The sequence below is a fragment of the Vigna unguiculata genome, chromosome 6 (assembly GCF_037176805.1).
Source record: "Vigna unguiculata cultivar grain cowpea cultivar isolate G323 ecotype 2 chromosome 6, ASM3717680v1, whole genome shotgun sequence".
NCBI classification, from domain to species: Eukaryota; Viridiplantae; Streptophyta; class Magnoliopsida; order Fabales; family Fabaceae; genus Vigna; species Vigna unguiculata.
This window is the reverse complement of record NC_140797.1, coordinates 25,975,073-25,998,517: the sequence shown is the minus strand read 5'-3', so window position 1 is coordinate 25,998,517 and position 23,445 is coordinate 25,975,073. Positions and strand designations below refer to the sequence as shown.

The window sequence follows — 23,445 nt, the reverse complement described above, 5'->3', positions numbered from 1 at the left end:
ACGAGTTCAAAAATATAATTAAATTAAAAATGGTTCTTAAAAGTGAAATAAGTTATTTCATTTTAATTTATTTCCATACACAAATCTAAGAAATAAATATAAATTTCTTTTATTAAAAATAAATAAAAACCAAATAGGATTTATTAGAATAATGAACAAATAGGTACCAGAATAATACTGTTATATATGGACGTATGAATACCACCACTCAGCTGTAGCATAAAACTAATAAATAGTCAGAAAGAAAAAATAAAATAAAATCACTTTGCTGCAAAACTTTTAACTGTTTAGTAGATACATAGATTAGGAGCAATAGACACAAGGTAAGCTAGGAACCTAAAAATTATTAATACAATTAATTTTATTTTATCTAAAATAATTCAGTTATGAAATTAATATGAAGAAAAGTTGTTTAGTTAGTTTAAATTCAGATTAATTTATCTATTACAAGTTTCAGTTCAATTCAGTTATTTTGGTCAGCCTAAGTGAACCACACAAAATGCACCCACATTAAGATTTTCTTATTCTGTCATTGTGAAACCCAAAAACTGGTGTTGTTCAAAGCTAAATTAATTTCTTTGATTTATAACTTGGTATGTTAATATGATTCAACTAAAATCAATACTAAACAAAAATAGCGTGATTTCTTTGTTCCAAATTAAATACTGTATAAATTAAAAAAATAAAGAATACAATATAATTTTTTGATTCCCCTTGATTGCTCTAAATATATCAATTATAAAATATTATATATTTTGAAAAACTAGATTATATTATATTTGAATTATAGGAAATATTCCTGTAAGATTTATTCAGTAAAAAATCCCACTGGACTATTTTTTAAACAAATTCTTGTAGGCACAAAGTTTGTTTTACTGAATATTTTTAAAAGAAATTTGAAAATAGGAATTGATTATTTTTAGTTTGTCTTTACAGTTTTTTTTCTTATGCTGAGATGGTGAAAGATTTATATCCATACGATAACGAAAGAAGTATTTTTTTAACTATTGTAGAATGTAAAAATTATTTCAAAATAATAATAATAATAATAATAATAGTTATTCAAACATAATTTTTTATATACCTAATAATAGCATTCCCATTATAATATTTTGGAAATGTAAAAAGTAGAAATAGAATATTGACAACTGAAATAATAAAAAAAAATGGACTCAAGAGTCTCAATTGTCCAAGCATCATTCGTAGTGAAATTACTTCTAGTTTCTCCATACAGTAGAACCATTCAATTGGCAACAAAATTAAAGACTTAAAATTTGCAACTTAATTATTTTAGAATACAAACATTAAATTACAATTTGAAGAAATTTCATTCTATATATTGTTATAAATTCCAAAAGTCAATTAAAAATGAAATCTAAAAGATGAACAACTAGTTAGGTTTATCTCACTGCAAAACCCATTTCAAAGACATAAAAGCAAGTGGAATTAGTTTTCAATTTGATGAGTTAACCTATGGAATACTGTTAAAAATGATCAGAAAGAATGGCAAAAGTAATTTCCAAACACATGAAAAAGAAATCTATATGGAATACTGTGAAAAGAATGGCAAAAGTACACACTATGAAAAGTATAACACAAACTGATTAAGAAGTTTAATCCAGTGAAGTAATGAACAGTTACTGGTACAAAATTTAAGAGTTCTGCTACTACTTTCTAGTAACGAGAGGAGTCTAGGCTCAGCAGTAACAGTAGAAGAACTCTTAAAATTTTGTATCATAGAAATCCTAAATACAAAGTTCTACTAAAACTTAATAGAATATATAATAAGATTAATATTGCAAGATCAGTAACCAAAAAGCATGTAGATGCAGCAGCAAAATGGAGAACTATAGAGATTGCTTAGTCCTCATCCATAGCACAAGGCAACTCGTTCAGATCGAAGTTCAGCTTCTTGACACCAGAAGATTGACATGGCTGCTGGTCTGCTAAGGTTGTTTCATTAAATAATGGCTCCTCAATCTTGTTCATGTTACTGGAGCTGCTAGAGTTGTTTTGTTCAGCTACAGCTTCCGAGGGGTTTGGCTCATCAATGCTCACAGTGTTCTTCTCTTTGTGCACTGACCTGTGTCCTCCTAGGCCTTGAAAAGTTTTGAAGCTTTTTCCACATGCACCACATTTATACCAATCTGCTTTCTCTTCACTCGCTTTCTCAGATTCCGAGTCCTTTGTCTTTGAATTCAGTACCAATTTCTTACTGTTCTTCCCTTTCTTATCCATGTTAATCTTCTTCACATCAGAAGCACCAACATGATCTTGCATAGTTGGGATAACTGATTCAGCATTCAAATCATCAAAACTCTTCTTTTTGTTCTTCTCATCACGGTCATGCTCAACCCCAGATTCAGATAAACCCTTGCACCTGTTCAGCTCTTTACCCTCACCATCATCACATTCACCAGCCCCATTAGAAGTGCTTCCCAACTTCAATTCCCCTTTAAACAAAAACTTGATCTTCTTCACCTTATCTTTCTTACTCGATGACGATTCAAAAGTCTTCCTTTTGCGCTGCTTGATTAGGGCTGGGGCAGTCTTTGGCAGAACCTCATCGTTCTTGGGGAAAACCCTATTCCGCTCATGACTGGAAAAGCACTTGGAACAACTCATGTAGAAAAGAGTTTCTGCAGCCTCATACGCACCGGTGGAGCTTCTGCCTCTTGTAGCTTTACAAAGCCAGCTGGGTGAAGTACACAGTGAAAGATCAATCTCATTTCTGCGATGTTGTTCATCGGGTGAGATCAGACGGTGGCCACCATCATCAGCATCATGATCCTCCTTGTTTTTCTCCATGGAATCAGAATTGAGGGAAGAAGACGGAGAATGGTAGTAAGAAGAAGAAGGAGAAGATGAATTCTTTTGAGTCGGAGGGGACACACCCCTCCATGGTCTCTCAGGATGAGACCTCATGTGCCCAAACAAAGCATTCTTGGTGGGAAATTCCTTCTTGCAAATACAACAAATGTGTTTGCCGTCATCATCGTCAAAATCACAGATAACCCTAATGTTACTATCACCACCAGGTTTTGATGCGTGATTATCAGTGAAACGGGTCTTTACCTTCTTTTGTTGCTGCTGTTTCATGAAGTGGGATCTTCTGTGTCCACCTAACGCCTTGCCGCACCCAAAAGTCTTGAAGCAGATATCACACGTACTCAGTTTTGGGGAAGGGTTTTCTTCATCCGCCATTGATTCAACTTCAGCTTTGTAAGAACCCAAAACGGATCTCTTCATCTTCTCTTTCGTGCTGGATTCCAACAACCCGTGATCAGAAACTGCTTGTTTACCATTATCTCGCCGATCCATCTTAGAAACACAGAAAATCAAAGCATGAGCTAGGGTTAAGAAGAAGGAAGAATCTGAAATGAGAAATCAAAGAAGAAGAAAGAAAAGTGCTAGAATCATGCACCAAAGAAACCTTTTTACCTGGAGAGTGATTGAGGAGAGAGAGGAGAATTGATGGAGGTAGAAAATTGTGCCAACAATCCGAAGAACCAGAAACTTAGAGTGTGTTTGTTGGATTATTCCGAAGATTCACAAAGATAAAACTGAGGAGATAAAATAGTCATCTTAACTGAGAAGAGGGGAGAAAGAACACAGGAGAGAGAAAGCCGCAAAGATATAATCTCTCACAAAGAGATGCAGCAATTAAGTGAGTATTCAATATTTTCAAAAATAACAGATTTCATGCTGCCAATGACTCTTTAAGTATCTTAATTAACCCTTTTTTTTTATATCTCTAATATGGAAATATTTTCTAGGTCAAATTATCTTTCAAAGTTTTCGGTCCAAATATATTATTCCACTAATTTTATTCCTTCACCCTAATTATTCAGAAAATCTTTATTTCTCCTGAGAATATTAAGATAATCTCTTTAATTCTTCCAAAGCGTGTTTTTTCTATCTTAATATCCCACACTCCTTTTCTCCAATGTTTGTCTTCCACGTGTCTTTTTTATTATATTAAATTTTTTTCACACCTTGATATAATAAAATAGTGTTTTCTTCTAATAAACTCAATGGCCCATTCTCCCTAATTTCAGACACAAACTACTTGTTGAATACGGCTTAATATTTAGAATAAAAAGGCCTAATAATTATATATGAGATTAAATTACATATTAATTTCTATTTTATTTTTTATGATAATATTTTTAGTTATTTAGGAATTCAAGATTGTTATCTAATACAATGCAATTCACTCCTCTTGCTCTCTCAGGTTGAGAACAATTTTGTTCAGAGAAATTGAGTTAGTGCTTAGTTGTCTTCTCCAAATACATGTCAATAAAAACAAATGAAGAAATCAAATTATACTATTATAACTTTTCCACATTGCTATATCATTTAATAATTTTTAATTAGATTATTTTTCTTTTAAATTCACCACTAGATTGTAAATTTCTTTGAATAAATAATGTATACAAAATTTTATAATATTATTTGATATCTGATGATATATATATATATATATATATATATATATATATATATATATATATATATATATATATATATATATATATATATATATATATATATCAAAATCTAATTCGTATCAAGAGTTTGGTATATTTTGTTTTTATTCTTAGACTTTATTTTACATAACTAATTATAATAATATCATAGACAGAATTTATTTTTTAAATGAATTCATGATAAATATATCATTTATTTATATATATATATATATATATAGATATAAATAGATAGATATAGAGATACAAGTATATATATATATAACAACCTATCTAATTTTCTAAGAAAAACCTGTGATTTGATAATGTACAGAAATCATTTGAGCTAACAACAACAATTACGTGGGATGTCAAAACAAAAAGCAATTATTACGTGTGATGTCAATACAAAAAAGACAAGCAACCTTTTATTTACAACTAATAAATATATATATATATATATATATATATATATATATATATATATATATATATATTTAAATATATAACAACAACTTTCACAATTTTACTTTACCATATATTTGTCAATAAGTGAATTTGTCCATGTAACTTTCGAATTATAATTTATTATGATTATAGACATTAATTTTATTAGAATTGAAAAAATAATAATACCATTTAATAATTCATATTTTAATATATTTAAAAATATGTATGTTTTATTTTATTATATATTTATTAAGTATCAAAAACATTTATTGATATAAATTTTTGTATATATAATGTATTTGGTAAGATCAATGAACTAGCTACTACTTTATTTAACTACTTTACAGACTATTTTAATTAATATAAATTTAAAGTAATTTATTCTAAGAACTTCTAAATTATAAGTAGCTTTTAGCTACATTTGTAACTTATTTAATTTTCTTCCACTACTATCTTCTTATATTTTAATATATTTTTCTGTTATTCTTAATTTTGTTTAATCTATTATTATATATTTTAATAGTATAGACACAATTAATTATTGTACTATTTTAAATATTTATTTCATTATTTGACATTACAAATTGAAGTAAAAAATGTTCTACATATATGATGTTATTATGTGAAAATTACACGTTAAAAAATTGTAAAAAATAAACTTAGTATAACAGTAGTTTAAATTAAGGAATAATTTTTTTTGTTAAAAATAAATAAAGGTTAAATTTGATTATAAATTTAAATAAAATGAATTATTCAATAAAAAGACATATATAACATCCAAAAAAAGGAATATAGATATTGAAAAGTTTAATAAACATTTAATCATTTTAAAAACAATTCAAAATTATAATTACATAATAATATTTAAAAAAAAAACATATATTTTACTTATATAATAAAAATGATATAATTATATTCCTTTAAATTTATCAAATTCAATACTTACTTCTAATTCAATAAAATAATTTATCAATTAAGTTAAGAGATGATCAAATTATCATTTGGTTTATCAACTAGAAACTAATTTGTTCTTTATCAATTAATTTATCATTTAGTTTTTCATGTAACAAGAAACTTTTAGGATAACTATAGTTTAATCGTAATATATTGAATGATATAACATGTGGTAAAAATTATAACGAAATAATTTGATTATTTCCCGTGTGTGTATTATATATATCTATATCTATATATATTATGGTCAAACTTTATTTTATCTCTTAGGAGATTCTAATTCTTGTGCTATTGGTCAACACAGCAAAATCAATGTTGATAATAATTTTATTTTATTTGCAAAGTAACTTGCCATTGGTTTTCACGAGGATTTTGCAAGGTCAAATTGGTGTGAATGAGCATTGACCAATCTATTTAAATATAGTTATTTATTTATTTATTTATTTCACTTAAACAGGATACGTTTCTCTTGAAAAACAAAAAGAAAAAGTATCACTCCACCCCATCAAATGTTGAAAGTCAAATTCTGCTACAATAATTTAGATTTTTGTTTTTTCTATCGAGTCCTCTGATTATGAAATATTTATTTCGTGGTATACAGGCTTAAAATTTCACTATTCTCAAATGTGTTATATGAAGAGAGAGAATAATAAATGTCTACCACAAGAATATGAGGGATATATATACATATACAAATTGCATTGGCATATATAATTATTTCTTTTAGAGATTACATATAACTATTACAAGAACCAACCTTATTTACGATTACTATATGTTTAATCAATTACATATACTTAGACACAAACTTATTATCACTGTTTAAACTAAAATAATCTTATACTATGTAATTATTCTAAGAAATTTGTATTTACCTTTGTGAATATATAACAATGTTAATAAAATTTATTTAGTTATATTCTTTATTACGTGAATGTCTATTTCAATGAGAGTTCAATCTATAATTTATCATTTATGAAAAAAACATAGCTCCTTCTACTAGATCCGAAAATGAAATGTAAAATTATAATAATGAATAATAACGCATGTGGTCAGGAGAAAATATTTTTAAAAATTGTGTCCAATTTAATGTCCTTGAAATAATTAGATAAATTTGTCTTTTTATTATTTATATTAAAATATAATGTTTCATATACAAATCGAAAAGGTATTGAAAAGTTAGGATATATATTTTAAACAAGTTTGAAAATTTTCTACTAATTAAAAATGTTATTTTTTTATCATCAAAGTTTAACGAAAATTATTAGTTTATAGTGTTGGTTTATTGATATAGTTTCTGTTTTTTACCTTTCTAAATTTATTTCTTATCTTGAAAATATTTTTAATTTTTTTTATTGTTGTCTTAACATTATTACCTAATAGCTCAGCTCACACTGAAATGAGATTGTGTTAAAGAGTTGTTCTAAAAGCAAAAGTATATGCGGAGAGGGTGAAAATCGAATATCCTACTCCAACCATTTACGAGACACAGGTACCCATGCATGGGATTCATAACACTCCAGTTGATTAAGATTCAAAAATTGATCAAATTGCTTTTCTAATTGTTCTAGCAAAAGATGATAGGCCTAATGTTAGAGACATTCACTCTATCATTTTTTAGAGGAATAGTTTACATTCTGGTCCCATTTATTTTTATTTTTTCTTCTTCCTCCACCTTCCTTTACCATCCGCCACCTTCTACCACTCTTTTCCCTTTTCCTCCTTCTCTTCTCCACCATCCACCATCCACCTTCCACCACCTTCTTCCCGTTCTCCCCTCTCTTCTCCACTATCCTTCTCCTTTCTAATCTAATCATTCACACCTACATCTAAATAACACACGTTTCCAAATAACTTATCAAGTAGGTTTGGATGCAAGAGTCAAATTGAGTCGTTTCATTTTAAAGGTCGACTTAAGTCAACCTAAGTTGACCTGAGATCTAGGTTGAGTTGAGTCAGTCTAGGACTCAAGTTGATCCAAGTAAGCTTTGACCCATTGAAGTAAGATAATCCAAATTTAAGTCAACATGAGTCGGCACAAATCATAATTGAGCCGATTTGACTTGAGTCTAGATGAACCTAAGTTAGACTAAGTTCGGGATGAGTCGAATTGGTCCAAAACAAATCGAACTAACTCGGCTTGAAACTAGTTGGAGGCAAGTCGGTCCAAACAATTTCATTGAATTTAGTCTAATTAAGAAAGCGGATCTGATTTAAATTGAATCCAATTTAAATTGGATTAAAAAAAAACCAAATCTAGTTGATCTAGTTAAAATAAATGTAGATTATAAATCCTATCTGTTTTATTGGATCTAAATTGGATTTTTGAAATATCCAATCCATAATGAACCTTACTTCTGAAGAGTTATGTCTAAATGTTTGAGATTGACATGTAACATTTAAATGAAATTGCATGTTTTGAAACCTTATTTACAGTTTTTTTTTTCAAACGAGGGAACCAGATAATGATGGTAACTGTAGTACAATAATCCCAGTAGAGTTTAATGTATAACAGTTTCCCTGCATAATCGAAGTTTTATGCAAAGAAATAAATCCTTGACTTAACAAGTTCTATGTCATGCTACCTTTTCTTAGAAAAAAGTTGGTGTATAATTATATCAATGTTTTTGTTTGTTATTCCATATATTGTTACAAAAGAAATGTGCAAATGATGCATACAATGTTGAAAGAAAAACTCAAATTAAATCACAAAGCCGAAAAGTTCTTCACATGCTGTGTACTCTTTGATCCCTTCGAGATAAAATTCTCTAGCTCCACCATAGGATGAACAACCTTCCCAACATATCTTGATGCTTAAGCTTTCTTTTTCTTCTGTTTCCTTACTATTTTCACAACCAATTGGGTTGCTGTCACACTCTTGACGTATTTCTGTTTCATTGCCTCCATTATAAGTTACGTTGTCCCCTTTTTCTTCACTATTCTCCATGCCTAAATCTTCTTCATTTGGTGGTTCCTCCTTCACTCTTGAGTTTGTTACTTCTGAAACATGAGAGTTTTCTGGTGCAAAGTCTTCCTTTACATATGTGTCACTGCAATCTACTATAGATGGCAATGCAGAGACAACCTGCAATTTATTATATCAATCAAATAAAGTATAATCAACATATTATTAACAAAATGATTCTCTCACACCTAAGTAATAAGGAAAAGAGGGAAAATAAGCAATGTTATGAAAAAGAAAAAATATAGAAGTGAGTATTAACCGATGTAAAACATCAAGCTTAGATAACTCATGTTCAATCACAAATCGACTTAATCGTATACATTCTTGTCAGAGCGAAAGGTTATTTCTGACTTCACATACTTCTCATAGTTTATGTTGGAAGTTCCTCGTTAACTAGAGATAAAGTCAATTCACAATATATAACTGGATTAAAACCTCATAATCCAAGTTAGTTTTGTAAGATAGAGTTAGACTTAAAGTTTTAATTTTAGAAGCAACTTTTTTCAGCTGAATATGAAGACAAATATTGAGTTTTTCATTGACCTGGAACACTACCATAACTTGCTCTGAAGGTTGATCTACTATCAACAACTGATCTGCCTTCCATCAAATTTAACACAGACAAAGTCATTTTTTTTCGTTTTGGTGATTTATTAACCTATCACCAATCTCATTGAATTAAGAGAGATGTTAAAAACACATGCTTTTGAACACACTATCGCTTTTAAGTTGAAATTTTTTGGATATGACAAAATCAAACCCTTATCTTCATCTTATTTGGTGACTCTGTACCCTGATTTTATAGTTTTCTACAAATTTTAACCCATAAAAAAAGATTCTTATAGAAGGGTATTAGAAAGTATATGTTTCTGACACTCGAGCGTAAAATAATTTGTACAACTTTCAAATTTAACTCTTCAACTAGAATATTTCCTCTGTAAATCTTACCATATCCATTGTGAACCTTTCGTTTGGATTCTTTCTCAGACAGTTTTCTATCACGTGGACCAATGCAACTAGTTGTTGCTCATCATAGGAGCTGCTGACTTTGGGATCTACCAACAGTAGAAACTTTTGTTCTTCAAGAAGTGACCTTATCTGAGAATTTTGTGCAATGCGCATAAGGAATGAAATCAGTACAATATGACAGTCTAGTTATATAAATGGAAAAAATATGGAAGATAAAATGCTCAGTTTCTTATCATTAGGACTTGTGGCTTCAATTTAATGGAAATTGTTGAAGCCTAACAATGCACAGCTCAGTAGTAAGATTCCAAAGGTTATAAGAAAACTCCTAAATCAAGAAATGACTACGAGGAGCACAAGATTCAGAAAACAAAGTTAGACATGCTCCTCCAACAAATCTACGATCAAGTTTCAACACCTGAATTTGCTATTGGTAAAAAATGTGATGAATGTAAATATGTTTAAGTTACTACACGTATAAAGGCTCACTGCTATGGGATATATATGTGTTTTAAAAATGACTTTAGCTCTGTAAACTGAAGCACATAATGAATGGATATTGCAGAATTCTCAGAATGTTCATAGATGAAATGTGGACGATAAGAACAATAACACAATTTTTTCTCATATATGGTTGGACGATAATAAAGAAATGTGAAACATATTTGTTGCTCTCAAATAATCATCAATTGAAGTACCATATAGTTTATAGAAATCAAATCATGTGGCTCTTACACATTCAGTGGGACATCTCTCTCCTGATATTTTTTCTGTAATCATACGGCCAGTGATCAACTCCACAAGAACTATACCAAAAGAGTATACATCTGCCTTAGTCGATAGTATTCCACTCTCATAACACTCTGGTGCAGTGCGTCCACAATTCCTCATTCTTTTAAGTCTTTTGAGATTTTTTAATTCACATCTTTCTTTTCCAAACACAAAGTCTCCTACCTAATTCAGCAAATGGTTAGTTTGTTAAGATAGCAGGTTAGCTTACACAGATTGAAACTTGGCCTATAAATATATATATATATATATATATATATATATATATATATATATATATATATATATATATATATATGTTGCTCCACAGCATTAAGGTTAGAAGTAAGTACCAGTGGTTTCAACTCATGATTTAGAAGAATGTTACTTGGTTTTATTCCTCCATGTGCTATATTATTCTCATGTAGATAGTTTAGACCTCTGGCAACACCTATTGCAACTTTCACCCTTTCTCCCCAAGTCAGTGTTCTACCACTTTCTCCTGCATGATTCAGAACGTTCCTCTGGTATGAACATACTTTAACAAAGTTTGTGCACATAATACCCAAACCTCATTGAAATTTAACATTCACATTTTTATCCTTACTTGATAAGTACAGGTCAAGAGAACCGTTGCATGCCTTCTCATACACAATCAGCAATTGACTTAATCGTATGCATGAACCCAACAGCATGATCACGTTTTCATGTCTGGCATTTATAAGCAATTGGAATTCTGACATGAACACCTTCTGCTCCTGTAAGTTTGTGAATGCATGTTGCTTAATCACTATTTCCTGGTTATTCTCTAGCTGGCCTCTGAAAGCAGGTCCATATTCACCTTCACATAGAGAGTACTTAACTGAGAATCCTTCTGTAGAAGCTTGAAGCTCTTCATAAGTATATTTCCTTTGCAATCCACTGTTTGGTCGACTACTTTTGCAGATTGAGCAATCAGAAGACTTTGAATTTCCCAAAATGATTTGGCCTTCACTCCCATTCAATAAACTATCATCACAGCTTCCCTGTATTTGTGTTTTATCCTTGCTCACCATTAGTTTCTTATCTACTTCTTTACCCATTTCTTCTATCTCAAAGCTTCCCTTAATGTGCAGTTTTTCCTGGAATTGTTGGACAGGGTTTATCTGATCAATCATGTCATTGCTGATAGGTCTTACCCCGAACATCTCCTCATGGGGACTCCTCTGCACATCTTCTTCACCCTGTATCATCCGATCTTCATTTCTATGATCATTCTTGTGATTGGTTTTAACTGTCAATCTTTTACTGCTTTCTTCCTTGTATTGGTTTCTGTCGATCAATTCTTGTTCCTGTTTCTTCACTTGATCAGCCTTCATATGACCTATCATTCGGTTATTGTTAGATCTATTGAGACTCCTTGACTTAAAAAGTTAAAGAAACAAAGATAGCTGAAACCTAACTAGTATTCTCTTAAATGCTTAATCATGTAAAATCAATCAATTGTCTATTTATTACTTTTACCCATATGTCTTGCTTTCTACTTTGTCTACTATATATCTTAGCACTCTTGTAGTTTTCCTACATTACCTTGTGTACTACTCGTGGGGAGATCATTTGAATATGAATTTTCTAGAGAAGAATCTTGAATTTCACAACACTCAATTGATTCTTCTATTCCTTGTAAGGAAGATAGAACCTGAAATAGCCCAAAGAATGTGTAAGTTTCAAATGATAAGCTGTTGACAACGTATTGTATAAAATTGTTCATAACACTATTCTTCCTTTCCTGTATTTAATTGCATTGTGAACATGTCATGACTGGTTTATTTTACAATTATTCTTTGTTTTCCTTAATTAAAATGTGAACTGTATACATGTTCTTTAATGTAAATAAATAAAAAGTAGATACCTTTTCACATTGTTATCTTGGTTTTAAATTTTAAGGCCATCATTATCCTAGAAATTCTGGGTATGGTTTCCTATAGCTCTGGTGTATCAAAGAGCTTCATATTCAAGGATTGAATGAACTTTTCACGTGAAACCATAAAAGACATAAAATTGTATGTTGCTGTGAAACAACTTCTCCCATACATTATTTGTGGAATTCTTTTATCTTGGCTTTGTCCATATGTTGAACTTCAATGTTTCCTTGTTGAACTGCTATAAAATCACTTTTGGGTTCTAGCATTTCAGTTTAGCCTCTTAGATATATAGTTAAATCCAGCTACCATACGTTATATAATTAAAACATCAGTATACAATAGTTTACAATCTTTCAAGCTCCATGTGCTTTCATTGAGAGAAAGCATGTCATGATTAGTGTCAAACAAATAAAATCATTCCAAAGTTAAGCCTAAACTTCTAAGAGTTGGCAATCCGTGTAGTGTCAAAACTTTCATGTCTAAGTTGTACTTGTGCTTTATGCATGGTTCAAGTTCAAACAGCCTTTATGATCATTAGGATATAAATTTATTTAGAGACCTCATCTGAAAGATTAAGCCATTAGGATGACTAGTTTTCTTCACATTGACAAAATCCATCTTCTGATATTTGCTTTACATGTCCTGCAGTTCTTTGACATATATAATTTTACTCTATAGATTGTTATTTATCTAGTAACTATCAATCGTTCAAATTGACATATTCTACATCACTTGTACTTACCACATTCATTGAATATCTATCATTGGGATTCTTTTTGAGACATTGTTCTGTTACTTGGACCAACCATACAAGTTTTTCTTCTTCACAGGAGTTACTGATTTTCCCATCCAACAACGGGCGGTACTTCTTTCCTGTCAGTAGGGGCCTGGCCTGGAAGGGAACAAAAATACAAAGAAAGGATTTGGTGTGGTGCACATAAGCAACAAAATTAGAATGGGAGCAGCTAAACTCCAAACCAAATAGTGAGTTTTGTAAGAAATTTTTACTCAAACAACATTTAGTCCCTGGAGTTTTTGGTTTTGTGACAACAAATGGCCTATTCAAAATGAAACATTGACGAACACAAACATGATGTAAAACATAGTTTGCGAATAAAGTGACCTCTGCACTGTATTCACACAAAGAAATATGACGAATGAAAAGAATTAGCTACCTCAACAATATATTTGCATGGCATTAAAGAGTTTATGCTACTTTAACAAATCATATATCTATATCATGTTTTGATGAGTGGAAAATTTGGAATGTAGTATTTCTCCATAAAGACTTTTAAGGAAGAAAAATAATGAGAAAAAATGAAATGAGTATTTCTATATATAAGTTAAAATTAGGTTGTTAAAACTCTCTCAAATAGTTTCTCTAAATTTTTATTTCTTAACGTGTGCATAAGTTAACTTTAACATATGGAGAGACTCATCTCATTTTTTATCTTCTTATTTTTTTCTCTCCTGGAACTCTGTTAAGAAAAAAATGTTCAAATAGACCCTAATTTGCATATTGATATATCAACTTATTAACATGATTTTCTTACCCAGTTAACAAGGCTTTTTCCATCTGGTAATTTGTCCGCAGCCCTCCGGCCACTGATCAGCTCCAAAAGAACCACACCAAAGGAGTATACATCTGTCTTATAAGATAGTTTTCCATTTTCCAGATACTCAGGTGCTGAATATTCAGAATTTCTTACACTTTTATCTTTTCTGGATTTCTTTGGTCCAACTTTCTGTTGTCCGAAGTGGAAATCTCCAATCTATATATATATATATACACATAAATAGAAATTTCTTAGAAGATAACATAATTATACTGCACTATAACTTTAGAAACACAAAGAAAAGCTTCATATACACCAAGGTTCAAGTAAGTACCAGTGGGTCAAACTCATGTGTTAGAAGAATATTACTTGGCTTTATATTTCCGTGGATTATGTCTTTCCCATGTAGGTACTTCAAACCTCTGGCAGTACCCATTATTACTTTCAGCCTTTGCTTCCAAGTCAATGACTTGAAACTTCCCCCTGCATAATATTTAAAATTTTTCCCATTTATCTTCATGTCAATAGCAAATTCAGTTCTCTATCACCAAAAGGCAAAAAACAAATTCAATTCTCTAGTGCAATTCCAAGCATAAAATGCTTAAACTTCACTTTAATTAAAGCCCATCTTAGTCCTTACTTGTTAGGTACTGCTCAAGTGAACCGTTGCATACTTTCTCAAACACAACCATCAGTTGGCTTTCATTTGTACATAAACCCAACAGCATGACCACATTTTTATGTCTAGCACTGATGAGCAGCTTTGCTTCTGATTTTATTATCTTCTGTTCTTGGGAGGCATTGACTTGATATTTCTTAACAACAATTTTTACCCGTCCCTCTATAAGGCCTTGGAAAGTAGGTCCATCTTCATTTCCAGATAGAGAGTTCTCAGTGGAAAATCCTTCTGTAGCTTCTAGAAGTTCATCATAAGCAAAGTCTTCTGAGCATGCATTGTTTGGTCGTCTACTTCTACAAATAGAGCATGCAGAGGATTTTGAATTCTCCAAAATTGTTTCACCTTGGCGTCCATCCTGTAAGTTCTCATGGAAGCTTCTCTGTGTTTGAGTTTTATCATGGACCAGCTGATCAACCTCTGGTATTAATCCTACCTCCATCATTTTAGCAAAGCTATTTCCTTCTTGATCTTGGCTCAGTTGGTCAACTTTTGTGTGGCCCATTATGCCATCAACACTAATTTTTTGTGTTCTGATGCCCTCCATATGGAGTGTGCTTGGAATCTGTTCCTCAAACTCATTCAGCTGATCAATTTCTCTCTCGTCCATTCTGTGGTCATTCGCTATCATCTTTCCTGAGCTCCTATCCTTCCCTCGAGACCTTCTTTGCTTCTGTTCTTCGTTATGTCCGAGTTTATCAGAGTTTCCCTGGTTTGCTTTGTAAAAGAGATTATTCTCCCCACCAAGTATGCTCTCAATTTGCTCGACTTTCTGATTTTTCTGATCAGCTTTAGTTTTTGTTGAACCCACATCTGTTTATTTTTAAAGACTATTGTCACCACCAGAAAATGAAACAAAGAACAAAGAATTATCTTAACCCACAAAGTAAATTGTGTCTCCTCAAGTATATCTAAGGGGGTTCGGTTTGAATATAGAATATACAAGCTAAACATTCCTTGACATACTTGCGTCTTATTAAATCAAAATATGCTTAGATTTTTGCTACACTCTCCCGGAAAGCAATATATGTCGAAACATGCTTGAAAATTTACAATAAATTAACGCATTATTTAGTAATAATAAAACACTTCGTACCAATGCCAACGAAGGTTGGCACAACTACGAGGATCAAACTGTACCAACTTAGTCCTTGGTTATCAGTTTTGGGATACTGTGTAGACCAATTTAAAAAAATGTAGCGACTCAGATTTTGCTTTGTTCCCTACCCGTGGTCCTTCATTGTTACGTCTTTTGTACGTACCAAGAATAGGACTATTTTTACAAGGTATAACCTATATCCTGTCCCACCCCTCTTTATTTGGAGGCTGTTATGTTCTTCCAGCTTATGAAATAGCCCTTTTTAAACTTTCAATTTCTTGAAATTTCCTATAAAATCACCTACAAACTCTTCTACAAATTTCTGCTTTCCTCTTTGTATTTATACTTTTCTTGTTCTGAATTTATTTGTTACCTTGAGAACCATTTATTTCTGGCACACTTCTCGAATCTGATATAGCTGGAGTAATATCTTCTGTCATGTGGTCGAGTTCACTCTCTGCTATGCCTTGTAATGCAGAAACAACCTGAAATTGCACAAGTGAAGCGATGTAAGTTGACATGGTATACGTGAGGCAATAATAAAATAGACAATTGAACATTTTTATCTACTTGCAATAATTACAAATCTGAGTACCTATTCTTACTAGGTTTTATTCTCTAGTAAGTCAGAAAAGTTAATCTCATCCCTTCTAATCATGGTCTATATTCTAGGTTCAGACCGGAAATGACCTCGTTAGCAATTAAGGGTTAGTGCACATTGTTATTTGCATGTTTATCATGCATACTTGAGTATTATCCTTCCATATTCTTAATGTGCAATTTATCTTTGAACTTGGAAATTTTCTTGTATCTACATCTTTAAGCTATCTTGAAAATTTATTTCTTATTCATAGGGTATTCTTAGTATGATTTTTTACTTTGAAGGGTAAAAAATGATTTGGGATGGTATTAGATCATTACTCATTAAATGACGTGGAGTTTCAGTCCAGATTTTAACCGTATTGCTCTCTAAGATCTTATACTCAAAGCTTCAATTGTACTGTACATTTTTATGTTGTCTATGATCCTAGTATTTTGTATGCCACGATGAGCTTTGACTCATTCAAATTGAACTAGAAGACCCTTTGTAAGAGGTAAGCGTAAGCTTCTTATTATACTCATTCTTTATGCTTTTTAAGATCATACTTACAGCGGAACCAAACTCCTTGCTACTAAGACCAGCAAGCAATGGCAAAGTAATGTATATTTTTGTTTATACGAAGTGGTGCTCTTGCCGGAGTTATAAAAGCATTCAGCGTTTTGCCTTATTATACTGGATTATAAATATGCAGAACTTCGTTTTGTAGTTTGCATAGTGTCATTGACACAAGAAAATTTGTTGGAACTTACCATATTCATTGATGACCTTTTCTTAGGATTCTTTTCTAAACATTCTGCTATTACTTGGACCATCCAACGAAGGTGATCCTCTTCGTATGAATTTCTGATTATGGGATCCACCAATTCTGAGTAGTTCTTCTTTTTAAGAAGAGGCTTTGCCTGAAAGGAAAAAGGAAAATATCAACTGTGTATAGATGTCACAAGCAACAAGTTAGTTTATGGAGAATTACCTTATGCATAAGTTAAAAGATAAGAATTTAGAGAAGTTATGTGACAGTTTTTACAAGTCAACTTAGGGAGAAGTTCATTTCTTCTTCCTTCTTGGTTTTCTTCTGGAAGTACTCATGGACTAGCTTTTCCAAACAGACCAAAAGTATCTTCAGAAGAAAATAGAACATATTCGTAATAATGTGTAGAAACAGAAACTGAGACATATTAAACCTTTTCTTAGGATATTCTCAGCCTCATGCATGAACTCGTGAGCAAAAACTCACTATTGATCAGTATTTTGATAATTTGCGAGCTGTATGTGGAAATTATGCTGTGTCTTACCCATTCAACAAGGCTTTTATCTTCTGACGTGAAATCTGTAGTCCTTCGCCCAGCGATCAACTCTAAAATAACTACACCAAAAGAGTATACATCTGCCTTTGATGATAATTTCCCTTTCTCCTGGTATTCTGGAGCTACGTATTCATAATTCTCTTTGTTTTTATTTTTGTAGGACTTCAATTCTTGTTCTTTCCCAAAGTTGTAATCTCCAATCTAATTATATGTGTATCATTTAAAATAAAAGTTAGTTCCATTAATGGCAAAAAAATTATAACTAATTGACATTAACTGAAGATGTCCAACAAATATAATTGAAATTTAACAGATAGGAGAAATACGATGGCACAAGGTTGTCAAGTTTCAGGTATGTACCAGTGAATTGAAGTCATGTGTTAGAAGAATATTGCTTGGTTTTATATTGCAATGAACAATGTTATTGTCATGTAGATACTTGAGGCCTCTGGCAAGGCCTATTACCACTCTTTTCCTTTCTTTCCAGGTCAATGGTCTGGAGCTTTCTTCTGCATAATTTAACAAGTTCCTTTAGCATGACATTTTTAATGTGTCTTTTTTCATACGTATCAAATTCTACTGTCCTTTATTTATATATCAAATTCTGCATATAGCACATGTCTTACTTGATAGGTACTTGTCAAGTGAACCATTGCAAGCATACTCATATACAGTAAACAGGAAAGATTCTGCTGTAGATGAGCCCAAGAGCGTAATCACATTCTTATGTCTAGCTTTGAGGATGGTTTGAATTTGTGACTTTACTTTCTCCCTTACTTGAGTTTTAGTGACATCATGCTTCTTAACCACTAGTTTCATTCCTCCTTCCAGCTGGCCTCTGAAAGTGAATAGAGATCCACTTTTGGAGAGACAGTTCTTCAATGAAAATGCATCTGTGGCTGCTAGGAGTTCTTCATAAGTAAATTCCTTTTGGCCCACAATATTTGGTCGTCTAATTTTGCAGACAGAGCAGAAATTGTACATCGAATTTTCCAAAATACTTTTCTCTTGCTCTCCACCATCCAATATAGCAGCACTGAAAATGCTCAATGTCTGTGCATGATTCTTACTCAGCAAATCATCTATTGGTTGATCAATCATTTCCTCACTCATTTCTGGATTGCTCCAGTCCCAATTCTCACCATGGAAGAAGTTGTTTCTCCTCTCTTCATCTTTGCTTGGTTGATCAGCTATTTCCTGAGCAGGTCCTTGATCCGTTTTAATCATAATTGCTGTGTCCCCCACCATCTCAAGGGACATGTTTTGCATCTGTTCATGATGGTGGCCTTGCTCAGCTCTTTCTATTTTATCTATCATTTGATTACTATTTATTTCTGTTCCATCCATGCTCAGGTGATTCGGACTAGCTGGAAATATATTTTCATTGATATTGGCTTTATCATTCGAGCAACCCTCTTCCTCATAGGTCCTAATTTGTATCTGGTTCTGTTCATCATCTTCAAGTTTTCCTATCATTAGATTGTTCTTAGTTGCAATAAGGTGTTCAAAGAGATTATACTGAAACATGCAATGAAACAAGGCCACAATATCCTAATTCAACATTTAAATCATTAAAAATTGAAAATAGAAACGCCTAGTTGTTATGATTACTATGTGGGCTAAAATCAAATAGTATTCCAGAACTCACTCTTAGGGAAAGGATCAATGTCGTCGAAAAGATGTTTATATGGAACACTTGGTAAACTTTCATCATATGTCTCATGGCTGTTACATGGTATTTCATCTGGAACATCTAAAGGCCCTCTTAGTCGAAGTATCCGATCGTTACTCTTTAATATAGATATACCACAAGAAAGCCTCTGCAGGAAAAACTCCTCATCTTTCTTCATTTTCCTGTGAACCAAGAATACTTTTTAGACTGATATGAGGTTCTGTTCAGATTACTGATGAAATCAAAGATCTTTTCATTTGATATTTGCCTGCGTTTTGAAAATTTTCATTTCAAGTTATACAGATTTTACATTTATTTCAAGCTGGGGAATCCTAATTGCTGAACCACAAAAATGGATTCAGTGTCACTAAGCTCAATTTTATCATAAAGTCGAAAACAAATAAATATCACTAAGCAAGCATTTACTAATACAACATTGAACTAATTCATCTTTTCTCAATTTATCATTCTTATTTTGCTCATAGCTATTTGATTTGATTTTCCTCTATTTGTATGCAAGTCTACTTGAAACTTCTTAGATCTACTCAATACTATAGTCTTAACACTGGCTGAATTATCTGATGAGTTAAATTGTCTTCTAGGCATGACATGCTTGAGATCTTTAGCTGGTATCTTAAATTATTATCCAGGAGTAGAGTAAGATTTCAACAGATATACTTGACCAATAGTTTAAACTTCTATTCTCCTGCCTTTTTCCTAAAATAGATTCTAACTAAGATTATGCAATCAATTGAAGTATCAAATTTGTTTGAATTTTTGCTGTATGCTACAAACAGCATACTTGAAGTTGTAAAAGGAAGCTGAATAATTTAAGAAGAAAAATATTACACTCCATTCTGTAGAAAGATAAGATTTGTATATGCTGCATGAGTTAGTGGATTTAACAGATATGTTGTGATAGTCTTCAGATCAGGTGGTTGAGAAAAATTATCTCCGAAAATGATTTTGTCCTCTTATCTACATTTTTTATCCCAGAAGTTTTACTTTGGTGCCTTAGAATGTATCTGTTAGACCAAATTGATCATCCCTCAAACTAGTTTGCTCAACTTGGTGACAGGTGACAAATTGTGACAATCATATGAATGTTTGTCACGTCATATGAATGTTTTTCAGATGTTACATCATATGAATTTTGTCAGATGTTCAGCACTCTTAGAACCAAAATCTGACTAGAGCATCAATTTGGTCTAACATAAACACTTTTAATAATCTAATCAAGAAAAAATCACACTTAAAGGACTAAGTTGAAGCATATAATGTAGAAAGGAACCAAAATATTATTTTAGCTAAAATTATTTTATAGCTGGTTTGCCTAGTCATGTTATAAGTGACACATCTATGTGTTGGAAATCCTCCCCGGGAATAACAATACAGCATAACGTGCCATCTTGAAGTAAAAAATGTCACAAGCTAAAGCAGTCATGTTTTTCTATGATGTTACTACATGCAATTCCAGTTCATATGCCCTTGCTTTAAAAAATAAAACATGTAGTGAATTCTGGTTTTCAGTTAGAGTTTGCCTGACCTGTCAAGTATCACCCAAGTTGCCTGTAGGTCTATGGCTACTTCTAAAGCCACATCTTTTAGTGAAGATCCTGTAAACAGCTTTATCTTTAGTCCAACCTGCAAATACCATGCACAATTTAATAAATTGCAAAAATAGTAAAGCATGCAACATGACAGGCATATCATATCATTTTCTGTTAATTATCTCTTGCTACGAACGAAACAAATACAGGGCTGCATCTTAGTTAAATAACTGAATGAGCAGTTTACATAATTGATTGATTTTCATTCACATTTGCTATCAATTATAGTGTGGCAATTATGCAATAGATTCTTGAGCATGTATCTATCCCTTATTAAAATTGAGACAGTGGCAGAATGGTCCACACCTTGGCCATTGGAGTCTGAAAATTTTACTTAGTGTGAAAGATATGAAATTTAATCGTAGTTTGTCATATAATTTCTATAAAATTCAAGTATGATTTACACTGCCTGCTTGAACATATGGCTTTTCCTACCCAAAACCCCCCTTAAGTAAAAGCACGTATGGTGACCTTGCTCTAACACCAGAGTTGGGTTTTCCTTTTGAGAAAAGATTCATTAGGAGAGATTTCATAAATCTGACCTAAAGTCCAATCCACGTATGGATGGACATCACTTTCGTCCAAAAACCTTAAAATAATAGGATTATGAGTTTTTTTTCTATACGGTCCTCCATTCTCTTACACTCGGTTAGATTTCCAACAATTTTACACTCTTGCTATTATCACTTAGAATATAATGAAAGTATTTCTTAATGCTAAGTTAAAAATAAAGATCTATTTTACATTAACTTTGCTAGTGTGATTCCCACCTACCACACAAAAAATATCATCACACTAAGGCACAACTTTGATACTTCCTATTGGTACTTATCAACTTGCAACAAATCATGAAGCTTCTTTTTCATCATTATTATCCAGGCAAAGTTCAACAGAAAACCAAAGATAGAAAGGAGGTTTATTAAACAGTACTCATATTACCTTATTTGATTCATATTGTTTGGCAATCTGAGCAAGTTCCTCGTTGTTCAGGTACTCTTCTTTCTTCTTTGCAAGTACTTTGTCGACGATTCTCTGGTTTACTCCGACCAACCGCTTATCCACCGTGATTCTGTATCCCACTACAAAAGGAATTGGAGGAAAGGAAACAAAAGAAGTGATTGATCAGTAAAATTTGCTCAAAAGGGTTACAACGTTCTTCATCCTGAGCTACTAAAACACTACATTAGATCCTGGTATTTTTTTTTTTTCACTTTCTTCATATTACAGTTTAACTATTCTTTTTTAAGGGCATGAATAACTAGAACTTCTGAAAACAAGTAATCTGTTAAAAACTTCAAATCTGTTAAAGAATACGTACTGGGAGTATAAACCTCATGCAGGATTGCAACTACGGTCACCATATCTTCAGGCTCAAGTGATAAGGCCTTTGTAATCCAATAAAAAACTCTTAAATTAAGTACTTTAGATGCATCCTGTATCACCACCACATTCTTTGCTGTTGTGGCCATGAATTATGTTTGCTCAATCTCTTTGCAACTGAACTTTAGGTGGTGAAAAGGTGTTCAAGTGAATAGAAACACAAAAGGAGCCACAAAATTGACATAACTTGCTACCAATGCCAGTGAGAAATTACGTCGAACACAACAACTCCGTTAGGAGTTACAGATAGAAGCAGAACTTAGCAGATCTTTGATTGAAGATGAATCCATGGATGGTTAGTTATAAGGGACATGGTGGAGACAAAATGTACATACAAATTGAGAAGTAGCATTTCGAGTTAATATCGGGTATTGTAAGTAAATGTCCCTCTTTAATGTCACGAATTCACAGCTAAAACTATGTTTTGGCAAAATCTAAGCTCATTGTACTAGAAAACCCATTGTCACTTTTTCTGGTTGTACTCAGACACATGACAAAATTATGACTAAGTTGATGAAAAAAACAAAGAAAATTTCCTTGTTGAGACACAAAATTACTAAGCCGGCCTAAGGTTTGAAGCACTTATATTCCATTCCGACTTCAACCATGCACTATGCGTGATCCATCAAAAGCCTAGATAGTAAGCCATGGATTCTATGTATGTATTTTGTGCATTTGTGTATGGAACTCACAATGTTCTTTTCGAAACATATAAAGCCTTGAGAAGTAAAACCAAATTGCCATTGTAATATTTTAATCCATGCAAAAAATATTGAACTTAGGCAAAAGTGAAATTGTGTCTTTACCTGTGTTTTTAGCTATGATCCTTATCGTTGGTTCCTTCTGGGTATGGCTAAAATCTATGGGGAGTTATGTTCTAGAATTAATATAATTACATTTTTTTTATTACTGTAATTTGCTTAGTCCTTGACTCTGCTAAATATGTTTTGGTTATTCATAATTTTAAAATAAATTAATGAACATTCTTATTTTAATGTTTTAAAATATATTAAAAAAAATTTAAATTACTAACAACATTTCAAAAAACAAATAAAACACAAAAAACGAATC

At 31.8% G+C, this 23,445-nt stretch overlaps 2 protein-coding genes across 2 annotated transcripts; both read right to left on the bottom strand.

Moving 5' to 3' along the window:
• Window positions 1-1,702: 1,702 nt before the first annotated feature.
• LOC114188409 (uncharacterized) lies at window positions 1,703-3,321 on the bottom strand. The gene has a single exon (XM_028076997.2). It carries the CDS (start codon window positions 3,319-3,321, stop codon window positions 1,861-1,863), a length of 1,461 nt encoding a protein of 486 aa, XP_027932798.2. The 3' UTR covers window positions 1,703-1,860.
• A 5,163-nt stretch (window positions 3,322-8,484) lies between these two features.
• On the bottom strand, window positions 8,485-22,508 carry LOC114188408 (uncharacterized). Its single transcript, XM_085674490.1, has 19 exons — window positions 22,313-22,508; window positions 21,934-22,073; window positions 20,931-21,028; window positions 19,361-19,566; window positions 18,339-19,181; window positions 18,073-18,221; window positions 17,701-17,913; window positions 17,158-17,307; window positions 16,181-16,292; window positions 14,673-15,521; window positions 14,367-14,515; window positions 14,030-14,248; window positions 13,219-13,368; window positions 12,142-12,250; window positions 11,180-11,935; window positions 10,926-11,074; window positions 10,540-10,758; window positions 9,787-9,936; window positions 8,485-8,958 (listed from the first exon to the last, which is right to left on the bottom strand). Exons 1-19 carry the CDS (start codon window positions 22,461-22,463, stop codon window positions 8,575-8,577), a joined length of 5,196 nt encoding a protein of 1,731 aa, XP_085530616.1. The 5' UTR covers window positions 22,464-22,508; the 3' UTR covers window positions 8,485-8,574.
• Window positions 22,509-23,445: the final 937 nt, after the last annotated feature.

Bases quoted from the DNA above. Each gene is read 5' to 3' on its own strand.
- LOC114188408 (XM_085674490.1), bottom strand. From the start codon at position 22,463: ATGGCCACAACAGCAAAGAATGTGGTGGTGATACAGGATGCATCTAAA. The intron at 17,914-18,072 runs GTACATACCTGA...ACATATAATTAG, and splicing joins CACATGACTTCAATTCACTG to ATTGGAGATTACAACTTTGG. The intron at 11,936-12,141 runs GTAATGTAGGAA...ACCGAATGATAG, and splicing joins CCCCACGAGTAGTACACAAG to GTCATATGAAGGCTGATCAA.
- LOC114188409 (XM_028076997.2), bottom strand. From the start codon at position 3,321: ATGGATCGGCGAGATAATGGTAAACAAGCAGTTTCTGATCACGGGTTG.